General features: G+C 48.4%; 2 protein-coding genes across 2 annotated transcripts in view; one reads left to right on the top strand and one right to left on the bottom strand.

The window, feature by feature from the left end:
- Nucleotides 1-13387, top strand: part of LOC106482029 (uncharacterized) — a 255295-nt gene that overhangs the window by 107119 nt on the left and 134789 nt on the right. The gene's annotated exons all lie outside the window — the stretch shown is intronic.
- The window catches only part of LOC106482036 (scavenger receptor cysteine-rich type 1 protein M160-like), a 37727-nt gene that overhangs the window by 19927 nt on the left and 4413 nt on the right, over nt 1-13387 (bottom strand). The window contains exons 5-9 of the mRNA XM_067314257.1: nt 9283-9607; nt 7523-7836; nt 6078-6407; nt 5185-5514; nt 2608-2931 (exon numbers count right to left, since the gene is read on the bottom strand). Of these exons, the coding sequence (XP_067170358.1) occupies nt 2608-2931; nt 5185-5514; nt 6078-6407; nt 7523-7836; nt 9283-9607 (1623 nt within the window). The remainder of the gene's footprint in view (nt 1-2607; nt 2932-5184; nt 5515-6077; nt 6408-7522; nt 7837-9282; nt 9608-13387) is intronic.

Genomic DNA, 13387 nt, shown 5'->3' with positions numbered 1-13387 from the left:
TCTCTTCTTCTCTTTAGCCTTTGCTCATGCTTCTGTCTCCAGCATGATGAGCCCTTGTTCCTGCTCACAGCTAGCTGTCTGACTTCTTTCTAGCTCTGTCAGCAACTTATTTGAGATGATATCCCTGACTTCCTAAGCCTTAGCCTAGCCTCTTGCCATGCTTCTGCTTTTCTCCATAGCTTGGCACACCTTTGTCACAACCCAATCCGATGACCAATCCAACTTCTGGTCATTCATTTCCTTCCTGTGGCACTGGGACATTCTTCTCACCCGACCACGGCCTCTCCTGGCTTCACCAAAACAGTGCATAGCTTTGAGCTCAGACCTGACTCCTTGGGGTGCTCCATTAGCAATGTGACCATCCAGGGGCCCTTCCCTGTTGACAGTCAGGACTATATCTCACCCAACATTAGCAACCTTCAGTCCCCTATATCTAACCCAATCACCTATGTTCCCTCTCCTGACCTGTCTTTGTCTCCTGTAGTTTGGACAACCCACTCCAGTGTCTGCCCTGACTGTAAGGGGAGTCTGGGGAGCTATGAACAAGGCATTTAACTTTCAGACAGCTGGATTTAGGTGCCTACAAGTAAGAAACTGGAGCAAACTGATTTGCTTGAATTGGTAAATAACTATGCTTGACTGATATTAGTTTTTGTTTCAGTTCTACCAAATGTATTGACAGACGCTGAGCTTTTTTCTTGACCAACTCTCATTCTCAGACAATGGAAAAAGCTTGTTGAGGAGAATCGTTTTCTCTTTGTTTGTGTGGACTGGCATGAATTACAAACCTCTCTAAGAAGTCTTTATGGACTTGCAAGCTGAGACCTTTGCCAATTCTTCTAATCACTTCTACTTTGGCCAGACTTCAGGCCAAGTCACTATATGCCCCTAAATCTCTATGATATTGGATCCTTGTTCTTCCAGTGGTCATTTTCCCTGGTATTCAAAAATGGGTTAAATCATTACAGGGAACAAGGATTGTCCATTCTGGACAGGCTTTTAGGTGTACTGTGCAAATTGCAAAACCAGTTATATACAGTGCAATAGAGCATCCTGCTCAGTTATTCCTGGATCAGGAAATATACATCCTTTCCATGGGAGATTAGGGGACAAGGTAGGATCCTGTTGGGAATGTGGTGATGGTGATGGCACTGGGTGGCTAGTTTGCAGGACGCAGAACGGGAAAAAGAGGGGTCAGTCCAGATAGAAGGGGTTAGGATACTAGGGGCTGCCTGGAGGACCAGACAGGGATTACCATTTTGAGAAGACCTTGCTTTGAGACAGGGCCTCATGGTGTTGCGTGTGGTTATGTGGGGAGCTGGGACTCAAAGAGGTTCAGTGCTATGAGCCAGGAGTTATGGGGTATAAGTGACAAGATTTTCCATTCTGCCAGAGAAGATCTTCTCTCCTGATCATCGCAGTAGCTGCTCTGCTCTACTGGCTTCACAGAACAGTGTCTTTGCTGCCCGTTGGGGTCCTGAGGGAGCTTTTCCTTCGGCACCAGGAATGTGGCTATCTAAGCCTCAGATGATGTCCTGGCATCCTCCATCTCTTTTACAGGTGCTTTGCCTGCAAAATGAAGGAGCAGGGTGATGCACAGATGGCACAGCCCCTGAGCCTAGGAGTGCCAGGTGCCCTGTAGCTGGGGCACAACAAGGCACTTCCATGCTGGCCACGAGCACAAGAAGCCCAGCTGCATTCTGCAGGAAGACCAGGCACACAACACACATTGATCCTTCTCTTACCCAGGGAGTGTCCAGCCTGTCTCCCACACCTCATCCACAGGTACAGGACCATCAGGATCCCACAGAGCATTGCCACTGTGCCAAGCAGTCCTGCCAGCATGAAGCAGGACTGTGTAAGGTCTGTGAAAAGAGTAACATTCAGAGAGATTGTGGTGGATGGCCTGTCCCTCTCCACCCTTCAGAATACTTTCTTACCCTGCCCCTTTCCATATTGCTGCACATTTTGGGGGGCTCACAACATGCTCCATCACAGCCCTCTCTGGGGCTTGGTCTTACCCTCATCTGCAGGATTGATAGCTGAGGCCATGTAAGAAGGAAGGATGGGTGCATGGACCCTGCCTTGGACTAACGCAAACAAAACATTTCCACCTGGGGACTAAGGACGATAAGCAGAGCTCTCAAGATCCCATGGACACCCTTGCCACCCGAAAGAGAGCAAGGTACAGCAGAGTTAGGCTGGAAACAGTAAACTGCACTTTGCAGAAATTACTGCCCCTTGTCCTGTCCTTGGACATTCTCTTCTCCATACCCCATGGAGGGTGTTTCCCAAGGAGAACATGAACTCCATGCCCCCGAGATGCCTTCTCCTAATTAACCCCACTCTGTTGTCTACAACTGCTTCTTTCAGAATGCCTGTATCCTGTCCACCTAATGCTCCCTACCAAAAAGGTTCCTGACAATGCTTCTCCCTTCCTGGAAGGGATTCTTGGCAGGACATAGAGACAGGATTCTTTACCCCAACATGTCTTCTCATTGTGGTGTCTGAGCCCCTCCTAGAGACCAGTTGGCCACTGGTGCAGACAGAGCAGTGCTGGTGCTCCCCAAAGTGTGTAGAAACATGGTGGAGGTTCCCAGAACTTACCTATCAGCTCAGTACACACCACGCCAGCTGCAGAGCCATGCCTGCACAGCCTCAGATCCATCTTGCTCTGCTGGCACTGCAAGAGGAATGACTCTGTGCCCCTGCAGCTCAGCCCTTCCAGCAATGCTTGGCCGTTCTCCTGGCCAAACTGAGCTCCGATGGGTGCAGACTGTGCTGGCCCACAGCCCAGCTGCCTGCAGACCACCTCTGCTTCCAGTAAGCTCCAGTTGGTATCACACACACCATGCCACGTAGCATTGTATAGCACCTCCACACGCCCCGCGCAGGGGCCTGGGCCATCCTTCACCCGCAGCTGCTGTATGCCTGCAATAGAAACCACAGGGTGTGAGGGGGCCTCCTTGGCCCCTCTGACCTCACATACAGCACTGGGACAGAGAGCCTAACGGGTTGGTGACATATGCACCTTTGTAGTACAAAATGGACCCTCACATGTCAGGTTTGTGTTTCAGTGCCAAATGCACAGACCACTTTACAAGGAGCAGAGGCATATATGCAATAGCACACATGCAGTGCTTTGGCCTTTACGCTACTTAGCACACTTGCTCACACTCCATGAGAGTCATCATGGCAATTAGAGAGGGACATAGCTTCTGATTTTCTCTAAGCTATTTTTCCAGGTACCTGCTAAGGGCAAGCATCCACAGCTCCAGCTGATCACCAGCCCCAGCTAACAGGTATGAAGCACCAATTGCCTAAACCTTCTGGCTAGTGCCACATGATATGCCTTAATAGGGGACATCCCCACAGGGCTGGCAGCTGTGAGGTAGAACTCATGGGAGACCCACACCTGCCAAAGCAGCAGGCTATCCAAGGGCATCACAGATGGCACTGGACTCCTCTGTCTGGGGAAGAAATCCCTTCCCAAGGATTGTGCATCCTGATTTTGGCAAGGTTGTGCCCATCAAAGAATGCTGTCATTTGTAAGCTGTAGGAACATGGTATAGATTACATTAATATGAGGTGGGTGTACAACTTCTTGCAAAATCATACTTAGGGCATGTCTAAATAGTTCACCATCAAAAATGAACTGGTCAGAAGTCAGCTATTACAAGACTACTCTATCTTCTAGCTATTTACTAGTAAAAGTGGGGCCTCTCTCTTTTATGCAAACCCAACTCCTGCAATTCTATTGTCCAGCAGAAGACATTGGCCTTCTAGAGAAAGTAGGATGGGGAATCTGACTTCTGTGCTAGAGTTGAAGAGGATTCTAATAATAACCTAAGACATTCTCAGCAAAGGCAAAATGAGAATTAACAATTCAAGCCAGATAAAATCAGAAATAATGTAGAAAATACCAGTAGTGAAGATAATTGGTTGCCGGATCAGTTTCCTGTGGGTGTGATGGATTCTCTGCCAGCTGATAACTTAAAACCTAGACTGAATATCTGTCTAAAAAATCTACCAAAAGCTACCCTGAACTAAAACAGCTGTCACCAGCTGGGTCAAAGGACCACTATATGAGGCTCCCAGCCTGTTACATGCCAAAGGCATGACTAAAGGTCAGGAACTCCTTGCTGATCCTACAAACATTCAGCTATTGATCTGACCTGCATTTAACTCCAGCCAGGGTATGACAATGCGGTTGCCTCTGTGCTGGGCCATGTGAGCTGAGACGCAGTACAGGATACTCTAGATCCAACTTTGAGGTGGGACGCATCTGCCCAAAAGTGGATGTCTGCAATGTGGAGCATCCCAACATGGGAGCTACCCAGTCTCAGTATCCTTACAATTGCTGGGGGGAAACAGGCACTTCTGGAGCACAATTCATCTTCCTGTAAGGTGGCATCTATAACAGGCCTGGTGAACAATATCTGCTAGCCTTGTGCAGATATTTGGGGTGCTCTGCAGCATCTAAAAGAGAACAAACTTTTTGTTCTTAGACAACAGGATCCTGTCCATGGACAATAGAGCCTGTGGAATCTAAGCAGCAGTTTAGGTGAGCAAACGTAATGTCTACGTCAGCATGAGCTGAATCTCTCTTTGTTGACTCAGGTGACTGACTAATCTCTGACTATAGCGGGAGTATGGCCAGCTTATCCTATGTGCATGCCTACACATAGACACCTACATTTAGTACCTTTGTTCCAACCAAACTGAGAAATCAGCCTGAGATGTGCAACTCTGACAATGATCAGGGTTCAGTTGCCTGAACACAGGTGTATAAGTGCACAGATATCTGCACAGGGCTCACAGAAGTGACACGGAACTCACAAACTACCTGTATCACCCTGCCTCAGACAGGATGCACCACAGCACCTGAAATGGCAGGAGACACCTACACCTAGGTAATTAAATGCTATCAAAGCTAGAGTTTCATTTTTTCCTAACTCCAAACCAAGTGACTGAGTTAAAGCCATCCTTTGTTTTGCTGTTGGGGACAGAGAAGCGTGAGCAGAGAGAGAGTAAAGCCTGGCAATGCTTCCAACCCCACATCAATGCCCCACTCTACTTCTGGGGTGCCATCTCTAAGCACCCCTTGGATGGACACTAGCTCAGCCAGGAAAACATCTTTATTTTGATTCCCCATACTGGTTCCTGCAGCACCTGCAGAGTTACCTGAGCACACCACACCAGCATCTTCTTCATGGCCACAGTTGTGTTCTCCCCAGCTGCTCAGTCTACACTCTGCGAAGGTGGATTCAGTTCCTATGCAGTGAACACTGTCCAGCCAAATGGGGCCTGATCCTTGTCCAAAATGAGCTGAATCCAAGGCTGACAGTGCCATCCCACATCCCAGCTCCCTGCACACAACTGCCGCATCGTTTAGGTCCCAGGTGTCGTCACACACGGTACCCCACTGCTGGTTGTGAAGAACCTCAACTCGCCCAGTGCAGCTGTTGGATCCATTCACCAGCCTGAGAAGAGATTGCCCCGAAGTGTCCCAGTCTGTGAACAGAACAAGATGTGAGTTCATTCGTGGTCATTGACCATGGCTCCAGTCAGGCTTTTAAATGTATTAAGCCACAGGAAAATGACAATGTCCATTTGGGCGTGCAGCCTCCAGCTGCCAGGGAAATGTGTGAAAAGAGATCCTGTTGCTGGCTACATTACCAGAGACGACTTGAGATTTTCCATTCATCAGCTCAGATAAGAAGGGGTCCCAACTCCAGAGCTTGGGGCCCAGTGCCTGACAAAGGGTGCTGGGCTCAATAGTAGCTATAGAAAGTGGTAGGAGCTGTTGCCTGCTGAAATGTAGGTAGAGCTATCAAAAAGGGAGGAGATAGGAGAAGGGCTCTCACTCTGTGTCTCTTTTTGCACAAAATCACACTAACAGCATGCTGGGGTCTTGTAGTCTGCACTGACACAGGGAAACTGAGACATTCATGCCATTCTCTGAAAAATTTTTTACCAGGGTGTATAAAAGGCACCCATCCCTGACTGCCAGGAAGCGATTGTGTTGATACTGCAGCCCAACCCTTATGGTACTTAGACCATTGAATATGGGTCACCTGAGCACACCACACCAGCATCCTCCTCATGGTCACAGTCATTGGCTCCCCAAGGCCTGGCTTGGCATTGAGAGAGGGCAGTTTCTGCCCCTGTGCAGTTCACATTATCCAGCCAGACAGGGCCAGACCCTCGTCCAAAGTGAGCCAAGCCAGGGGCTGAGACTGCTGTCCCGCAACCCAGCTGCCGGCACACCACTGTGGCTTCAGTTAAACTCCAGTTGTCATCACACACTGTTCCCCAGCGGTAGTTGTGGAACACCGCCACTCTCCCAGCACAGCGATTGGGGCCGTTCTCCAGGCGCAGTTCAGGTGACACTGCAGTGGCTGTGTCTGTTGATGGCACTAGGGGGGAGAGACCAAGGGGAACATTAGACCAGATCTCCCACAAAAAAATCTTCATGCCACCACTGCCCTCAGTAGCTGCATGCCACAATAGCTGCAAGGCCAGTAAGATTCTTGCCAGAGAAAGTTCTCTAGCATTTAGTACACAAAGATACTTGTGTTCACACAGAGCTGTTGAGGAATATTTAAAGTTTGGGGCTAAATAACGCAGGTGAAGACAAACCAGCTGTACGGCCTCAGAAGCCTTGTTGTTCATGCACCAACTGAACCCTAGCAAATTGCCACCACAAACTGCTATAATCTGTTTTAGATCCTCCTGGATGGCTGTCCAGAAACCCATTACATTAGCTTGGTGATCACAGCAATCTGCAAAGGGAGAGGATGTCTGCAGACCCCATTGCCACTGTCCTTTCTCTTTCAAAAGGTCCCTGTGCTCTGGTCTTTGCACAGCCTGTGAGCTACTGGTCCCTGTAGCATGGGGGGCTGCGACCTTGCTAGGAGCTGCTCTAACACCAGGTCCTGTGCTCTCCCTCTGTCCTGTGCCTTTGTGCACACCCTTTTAGCCCATTTTAGAGCATTTCTTCATGCGCTACCCAGAGGAGATCACTCCCTCCTATTATCACTGCTGCTCCTAGCTTCACAGAAGGATGACTTGTGTGCTAAGGAATGCTGTATACCATTTTGTAGCAGGGCAAAGAGGGGACAAGGTCACCCTTCTGAACGCCTGCTGTCCAGCCCTTTGCTGAAGTTTTTAGAGTGTTATTAATCCGTGTAGTAAAGCATCCTCCAATGACCTTCACCTGCTCTGCATGCATGAGCCAGACTCTTTTCAGTGGTGCCCAGTGACAGGACGCGAGGCAACGGGCACAAACTGAAACACAGACAATTCCATCTGAACATGAGGAAATACTTCTTCACTGTGAGGGTGACAGGGCACTGGAACAGGTTGCCCAGAGAGGTTGTGAAGTCTCCTTCTCTGGAGATATTCAAAACCCATCTGGATGCAATCCTGTGCAACATGCTCTAGGCAACCCTGCTCGAGCAATAGGTCCCTTCCAACCTCAACCGTTCTGTTCTGTTCTGTGATATTATCAACAAGTTACCTGTGCACACAACCCCAGCATCTTCTCCATGGTCACAGTTATTTACTCCCCAAGGCCTGGCCTGGCATTCAGAGAGGGCAGCTTCTGTCCCATTGCACTGCACATTGTCTAGCCAAATGGGACCAGATCCTTTGCCAAAGTGAGCTGAGCCAGGGGCTGAGATTGCCATCCCACAGCCCAGTTGCTGGCACACCACTTTGGCATCAGTAAAGCTCCAGTCATCATCACATACAGTTCCCCACTGGTGTTCATGCAGTAATTCAACTCTTCCAGAGCAGCGGTTCAGGCCATTCACCAGACGGAGCACTGTGGGACTAGTGTGATGATCTGGAGGGTGGCTGGCTGGGCCTGCAAAAAGCAGAAAAAATACACCATGAAAACCCCCTTGTCCATCATTTCTGGGGCACTGCATGACCCAGCTTACCATTCTGCCCTGCACAGTGTCCATTGAACTGCACCATGTTTGTTGACTGCACCCAGTAAGTATTAACACACAGCTGCCTCTGGACTGGGTTGGGGCTGATCACTGCTTTTGCAGGGTAATGCCACATGGGCCCAGTAACTTGTGATCTTTCCAGCTGTGGCTGGAGTTCCTGAGGATGTTGGGACAGGAGAAGGGGGAAAGCTTTTTTTCTAGTGTGCATGGTGTACCATGTCCTCTGTGCACGTGGAGATGGCAACTGGAGGTTTGGCGCACCTGTGTACCAGTGTCTATTGAGACAATTTTGGCACAGGTGGCTCTTGTATGCTAGCCATTGCCACAAATGCATGTATCTCTTTCAGCTGCCAAAGATCCAAGCTGTGATATAATTTGTGGCTGAAGAGGACCCTTCTCTAGCTGTTTTCAGATCACCAGATTCCAGAGCATGGAAACAATCATCTGTCCCTTACTCTGGTGACAAGGAGGAGGAATCTTAGTGTCTCTGAAAACATCTCTCCTTCTGGCTCCTCTTGTGACCATCTCTCACCTGCCTTAGATTGTCTCTTGTAGTGCCTGCCTAAAAAGCAGACACTGTGTCTCTGGCCCTGCTCTCTTCCTGCAAAAGTGCAGCCAAAGCAAGAAACTCCATCCTGCTCACCCTAGAGATGTGTTCTTGCACAAGAGGCCCCTTCACAACCTCCAGAGATGGTTCAGTATCTCAGGAAATGGAGAGCAGAGCTCCCAGGTGGTCTCTTTCTGTGAGTGGGGAGGAGGTGTGAGTCCTCCTGGGACACTGCTGTGCCAGGCAGAGGGAGGGAGCTTCACTGCAGTTCATACCCTGAATCTCACATCCAGAGCCGCTAACCTTCTCTTCCACTTCTGTTCCTGCATTTTCTTGCAAAGAGAGCTAAAATATTAACTCCAAATTTGAATTCAGGGGTGAGCTGACCATTTTGCAGTGTGTTTTTTTTTGCTGACATTTTACAGTTCTTTGTGAACTGTTTCAAGCTAATTTTGACATAGGAAATAATTTGCATAGAGTTTGGCAGAGGGTAAGTAACAGCAGAGGTGGCAGAAAACCTCTCACAGTCATGCCCTGGCCCTTGCAGCATGAAATTAGTGCTAATTTCGTGGACAGATAATGTTTCCAAGTCTGGTTCCCAAAAAGCTCACTGGCCTGCAGGTCCCTGTATTGTAAGGGATAACCCACAAAACCATCCCTTCTTGAGGCCATGTGTGTAGCAGAGATCTTTTGCACAGGTGGAAAATTTAGGTCAACACTTATTGCAAGGGAATTGCATGCTTTGTGACTGCCACCGGTCCCCCCCATAATCTCCACAGGTTGTTACCTGAGCACACCACACCAGCATCTTCTTCATGGCCACAATTGTTCTTTTCCCAGACCTTCATTCTGCAGTAGGAGAGAAGCGTCCCTGTACAGTAAAAATCAGCCTGCCACTTGGGTCCTGAACCTGCACTGAACTGACCAGATCCAGAGGCTGATAGGACTTTTCCACACTGCAGCTGACGGCACACAATTTCAGCGTCTTCTAAGTCCCAGAGGTCACTGCACACAGTTCCCCACCTGTTGCTGTAAAACACTTCAACTCTGCCAGCACAGCGGTGTGGTCCACCCACCAGTCGGATGGGAGTCTGCTGAGAAGCAACAAGATCTGCAAGGAATAAAACACTCAGAGAGGATCCCATGAATGTGGAGAATAGAAGCACTGGAAAAGGCTATGTTACTTGTACTAGCTTTGCATGGCCTCTGCAAAGAGCAATGGCTTATTTGAACCACTGATATGCTTCTCCTTTGACTAGGAAAAAATAAGACAAACCAGGCAAAAAAATGAAAGTCTAGGCAAGAAAAGGCTCTGTGAACCCTATCGTTCTAATGGACAAAAGCATCTCTCTTTAAAGGAGCTTTGGTTATTTTTTTACATGATATTCTCAAACACACTGAGGAATAAAGAGGAATACACTGCAAGTTGGACTGAAAACTCTGGAAAACTGCATGTAGGAAGTACTTGTCAGTAGACTGCTGATGCAGTGGAAGGGAGCTGTCTGTGTGCAATCTGATCATTTACAGGATGCAATATGGATCCTGCAGAGCAAATTGGCAAATGATACCTAGCCAGGTGGAGTTGTGAATGTACTAGAGGAGAGCATTAGACTTCAGTTACAGCAAGAAGGGTTCAGGTAAACAGTTATGAAGTGGTAATTAGTAGTCATGGCAGTAAGTGCTGGACTGTCTGAGCAGGTGTCAGATACCCATTGTTAGGGAATTAAGAACAGGTTAGACCTGTTGGGCAGGAGACAGCAGTGTTGTTCATTTCCCAGGGAGGGGATTGGACTAGAGGAATTCTCAGAGTTGATCAGAGCCCAAATTTTAGCCTGATTCCCTAGAAAACAATGTTTCTGCAGTCGTGTTGTCTTTCTGCCAGCCCTAATGCAACATTTGAACCCTTTGGCCAGCACATGGACAGAGCACTACCACTCTCTATTCTATTAAATTCCCACAGAGGTAGTTTTAAAGACAGACCTACATGTGTGCCTCCACTGCCTGGCCAGCTGGGGAGCTGATCCCCATGTGCATGCCAACCATCTGATCAGCACCCGCGTAACCAGCTGCCAGTCAGCACGTGCTGCTCCACAGCCAACAGCTCAGGACACAGGAGAGTGGCAGCCTTGAGTGATGAAGGCTTGGTGATGGAAGGCAGAAGGAGCAAAGTCATTATGCATTAGGGGAGATATTGATAGAAGGAAGTCCCAGAGGTCAAGGACTGGGGAACTGAAATTATTGTAAGAGGGAAGAGGAGGCAGAGGGTGCAAATCAGAAAGCCCGCCACTAAGATTCATTAGTTCTGCCGTTCATGCAAAAATTTGTTTTGTGATTCCTTGAACCTAACCCCACCTGGGGAAGATGGCCCCACACGTTCTGCTCTCCATAAGCCTGGAGGAGTGAGAGAGGCAGCTGCAATAACTGTACACAGAGCTACAGTTTGTTAGCTTTGCATCTCCTATCCCGAGAGACTTTCTTCCTATGCAGAATGGGTACACTGCATCAGGAACAGGAGGTCCTGGAAAACTGACAGCCAGTGGGGGGTTTCTTGTACACCAGTTTTCTTGTGTACAAGAACAAGCACTCATGTTGTGCATTTAGGTAATGCATGAAAATCAGAAGGGGCCTTATTTGGAAAGAAGGGAGTACCAAATGAGGCATGTAGAAGAAAAAAAAAGGCAACAACACAGTGGTATCCCACCTATTAGAGAATGGTCTTGCAGCACAATTAGTCATCTTCTGGAAAGGCTTTCCTGTCTACAAGTTGAAAAGGGAAATACCTGCTCTTGTCTGTGCTGGAGGAAATAGGACTTTGTGCTCTATCTTTGTAAACACACAGGACAGCCCTGAAGAAGTGGCCAACACAAATAACCCAGTTCTGGTCTTAACTGTAACAGGCTGGTAAGGCCCCAAACATTTCCCAACAGCTCTGTGCAAGGGCAACAGTACAGAGGCCAGAATAATTACCCAGACAGTAAAGTCTCCTTCCCCACCAGCCTTTTTCTTTTGCTTCAGAAGGCTGGCAGTTCAAAGGAGGCTTTGCACTATCTCTCTGTAAAACCAGTGACATTAGATAGGTGACCAAGCATCTGTCACTGTCCTCCATTCTATTCTCCAACCTGACTTCTCTTTCACATGCAGTGCAGAACCCAGGAGGGTTCTGGCCATTTTCCTCCTGTTCCTGCAGACAACAGACCCCTCCTTCCCAAACTGAATACTCTCCAAGGATGCAGTTTCTCCCATGTGAGAACTGGTCAGAGGAGAGGTGCTGGAAATGCGGGATAGCTGGCAGGGAAATACAAAGTCACTCACCACAGAGACATGCAAGGTAGATCAGGAGCCCTACTCCAGCATAGCTAACCAGACTCTTCTGTAGGGGCAACAGGCAATGTCCTGAAAACCCCATGCCAGCAGCACACACTTTAAGGCAGGTAACTGTCCTAGTGAGAGCTGCAAGCTGAGCTGGGTGCCGTCACTGCCTGAAAGGTTATGAGAGCCTCTTTGTCCCCTCCTCTGCAGTGACCTCCCCGTCTTTGCCCCACACTCATCCCGCCTCCTGAACTGACCCCTCCTCTCTGCATCCCCTGGCACTCACTGGGATTTAGTCCTGCAGTTGCAAGTTGTTTAAGTGGCCTCACCACTGCAGCAACACCTTTTAGGCTTCCCCCTTCCCAGCTGTGCTTGCCCCCTTTCATCCCCACCTCCATGATTTCCAGCCGGATCTGGGCTGCAGGTCCTGCAGTGGGAGGGTTTGCAGCACTGGCTTATGGTGGCTTACACCCTTGGGAAAAGCCAAGCCTTCCCGCTTTTCAGTGAATTCCCAGTTCTGCTTTAACTGGGAAATTAAAACAACGCTTGCAAAACTGAAGGGTTGAGCTGTTGAAAACATCTACAGAAGTACAAAAAGCAGCAAATGGAACGCCAATGATAGTCAGAAACTTGCTGGGCATTCAGATTTGCTCTTCATAGCCTGTGCGTGCCAGAATGCAGTCACAGGTGTGGGAATCAGCTTCCCTAATTTAGATGTCTGCAAAGGTAGGTGTTCCATCCAAGCTTGTCCCTTTAGATCCCATTTAGAGTCATCTGAAGGAATCACTTCCAGAGTGGGTGATTGAGCTGGAAACCTCAATGCTAGGATAGGATGAGCTGAGTCCTAGAAGTGCTTCTTTCTCTTTGTGAGCCTGGGAAAACCAGATTGGAAGATTTGCTTTGTACTGCAGAAGCCCAAAGGTGACCTCCACCCTGAGATATGCCAGGGTGCTTGTGGAGGATAAAAAGTCTCCTTTCCTTTGCCTAAATAAGGAGTTCTGAGGGGCAGTTCCCTTATCTACAATAACCAACACCCTCCAGCTGAAGTCTGTTTATCCCCAAGGCAACCTTCTGAAGTCACATTGGCAAAGCCTGATCCATCACACTAGGACGTATATAAAAGATACAGTCTTCATAAGTCTCTGTATTCTCGGAGTATCCTATAAAGAATAAGGGGGTTCCAGAAGCTGTGCAATTATGAATAGGCTGCTGAGACTAAGTTGCAAACACCCTTGGTTTTGAGCACCTCATTGCATTGATTCTCATCATTCATCGTTATGTAGGGAATTCACAGGCCAACATCTAAGCTACAAAATGCTTTAGCACAAACCTCATTCTGGGCCCTTCCCCATACTCTTACTGTAGTTGAGGCTTTCAGCATATACATGAATCCTCAGCTAATAGTCTGGAGGCCCCTCCATCCTTCCTTCCTACAATTTAGCCTGATTAATCCCATATAAGGTTCAGATGTCTATCCAAAGGGAAATGAAAGTATGTCTCTATCAGTGTAAAACTGTCCTGTCCTTTGGAAATGGCTGGGTCAGGTAAGTGAGTGGAACTGTTCCCTCCAAGA

Source organism: Apteryx mantelli, chromosome 34 (assembly GCF_036417845.1).
Source record: "Apteryx mantelli isolate bAptMan1 chromosome 34, bAptMan1.hap1, whole genome shotgun sequence".
In the NCBI taxonomy this organism is placed as follows: domain Eukaryota; kingdom Metazoa; phylum Chordata; class Aves; order Apterygiformes; family Apterygidae; genus Apteryx; species Apteryx mantelli.
Note: the sequence above shows the minus strand (reverse complement) of the source record. Positions and strands in the feature narration are given on the sequence as shown.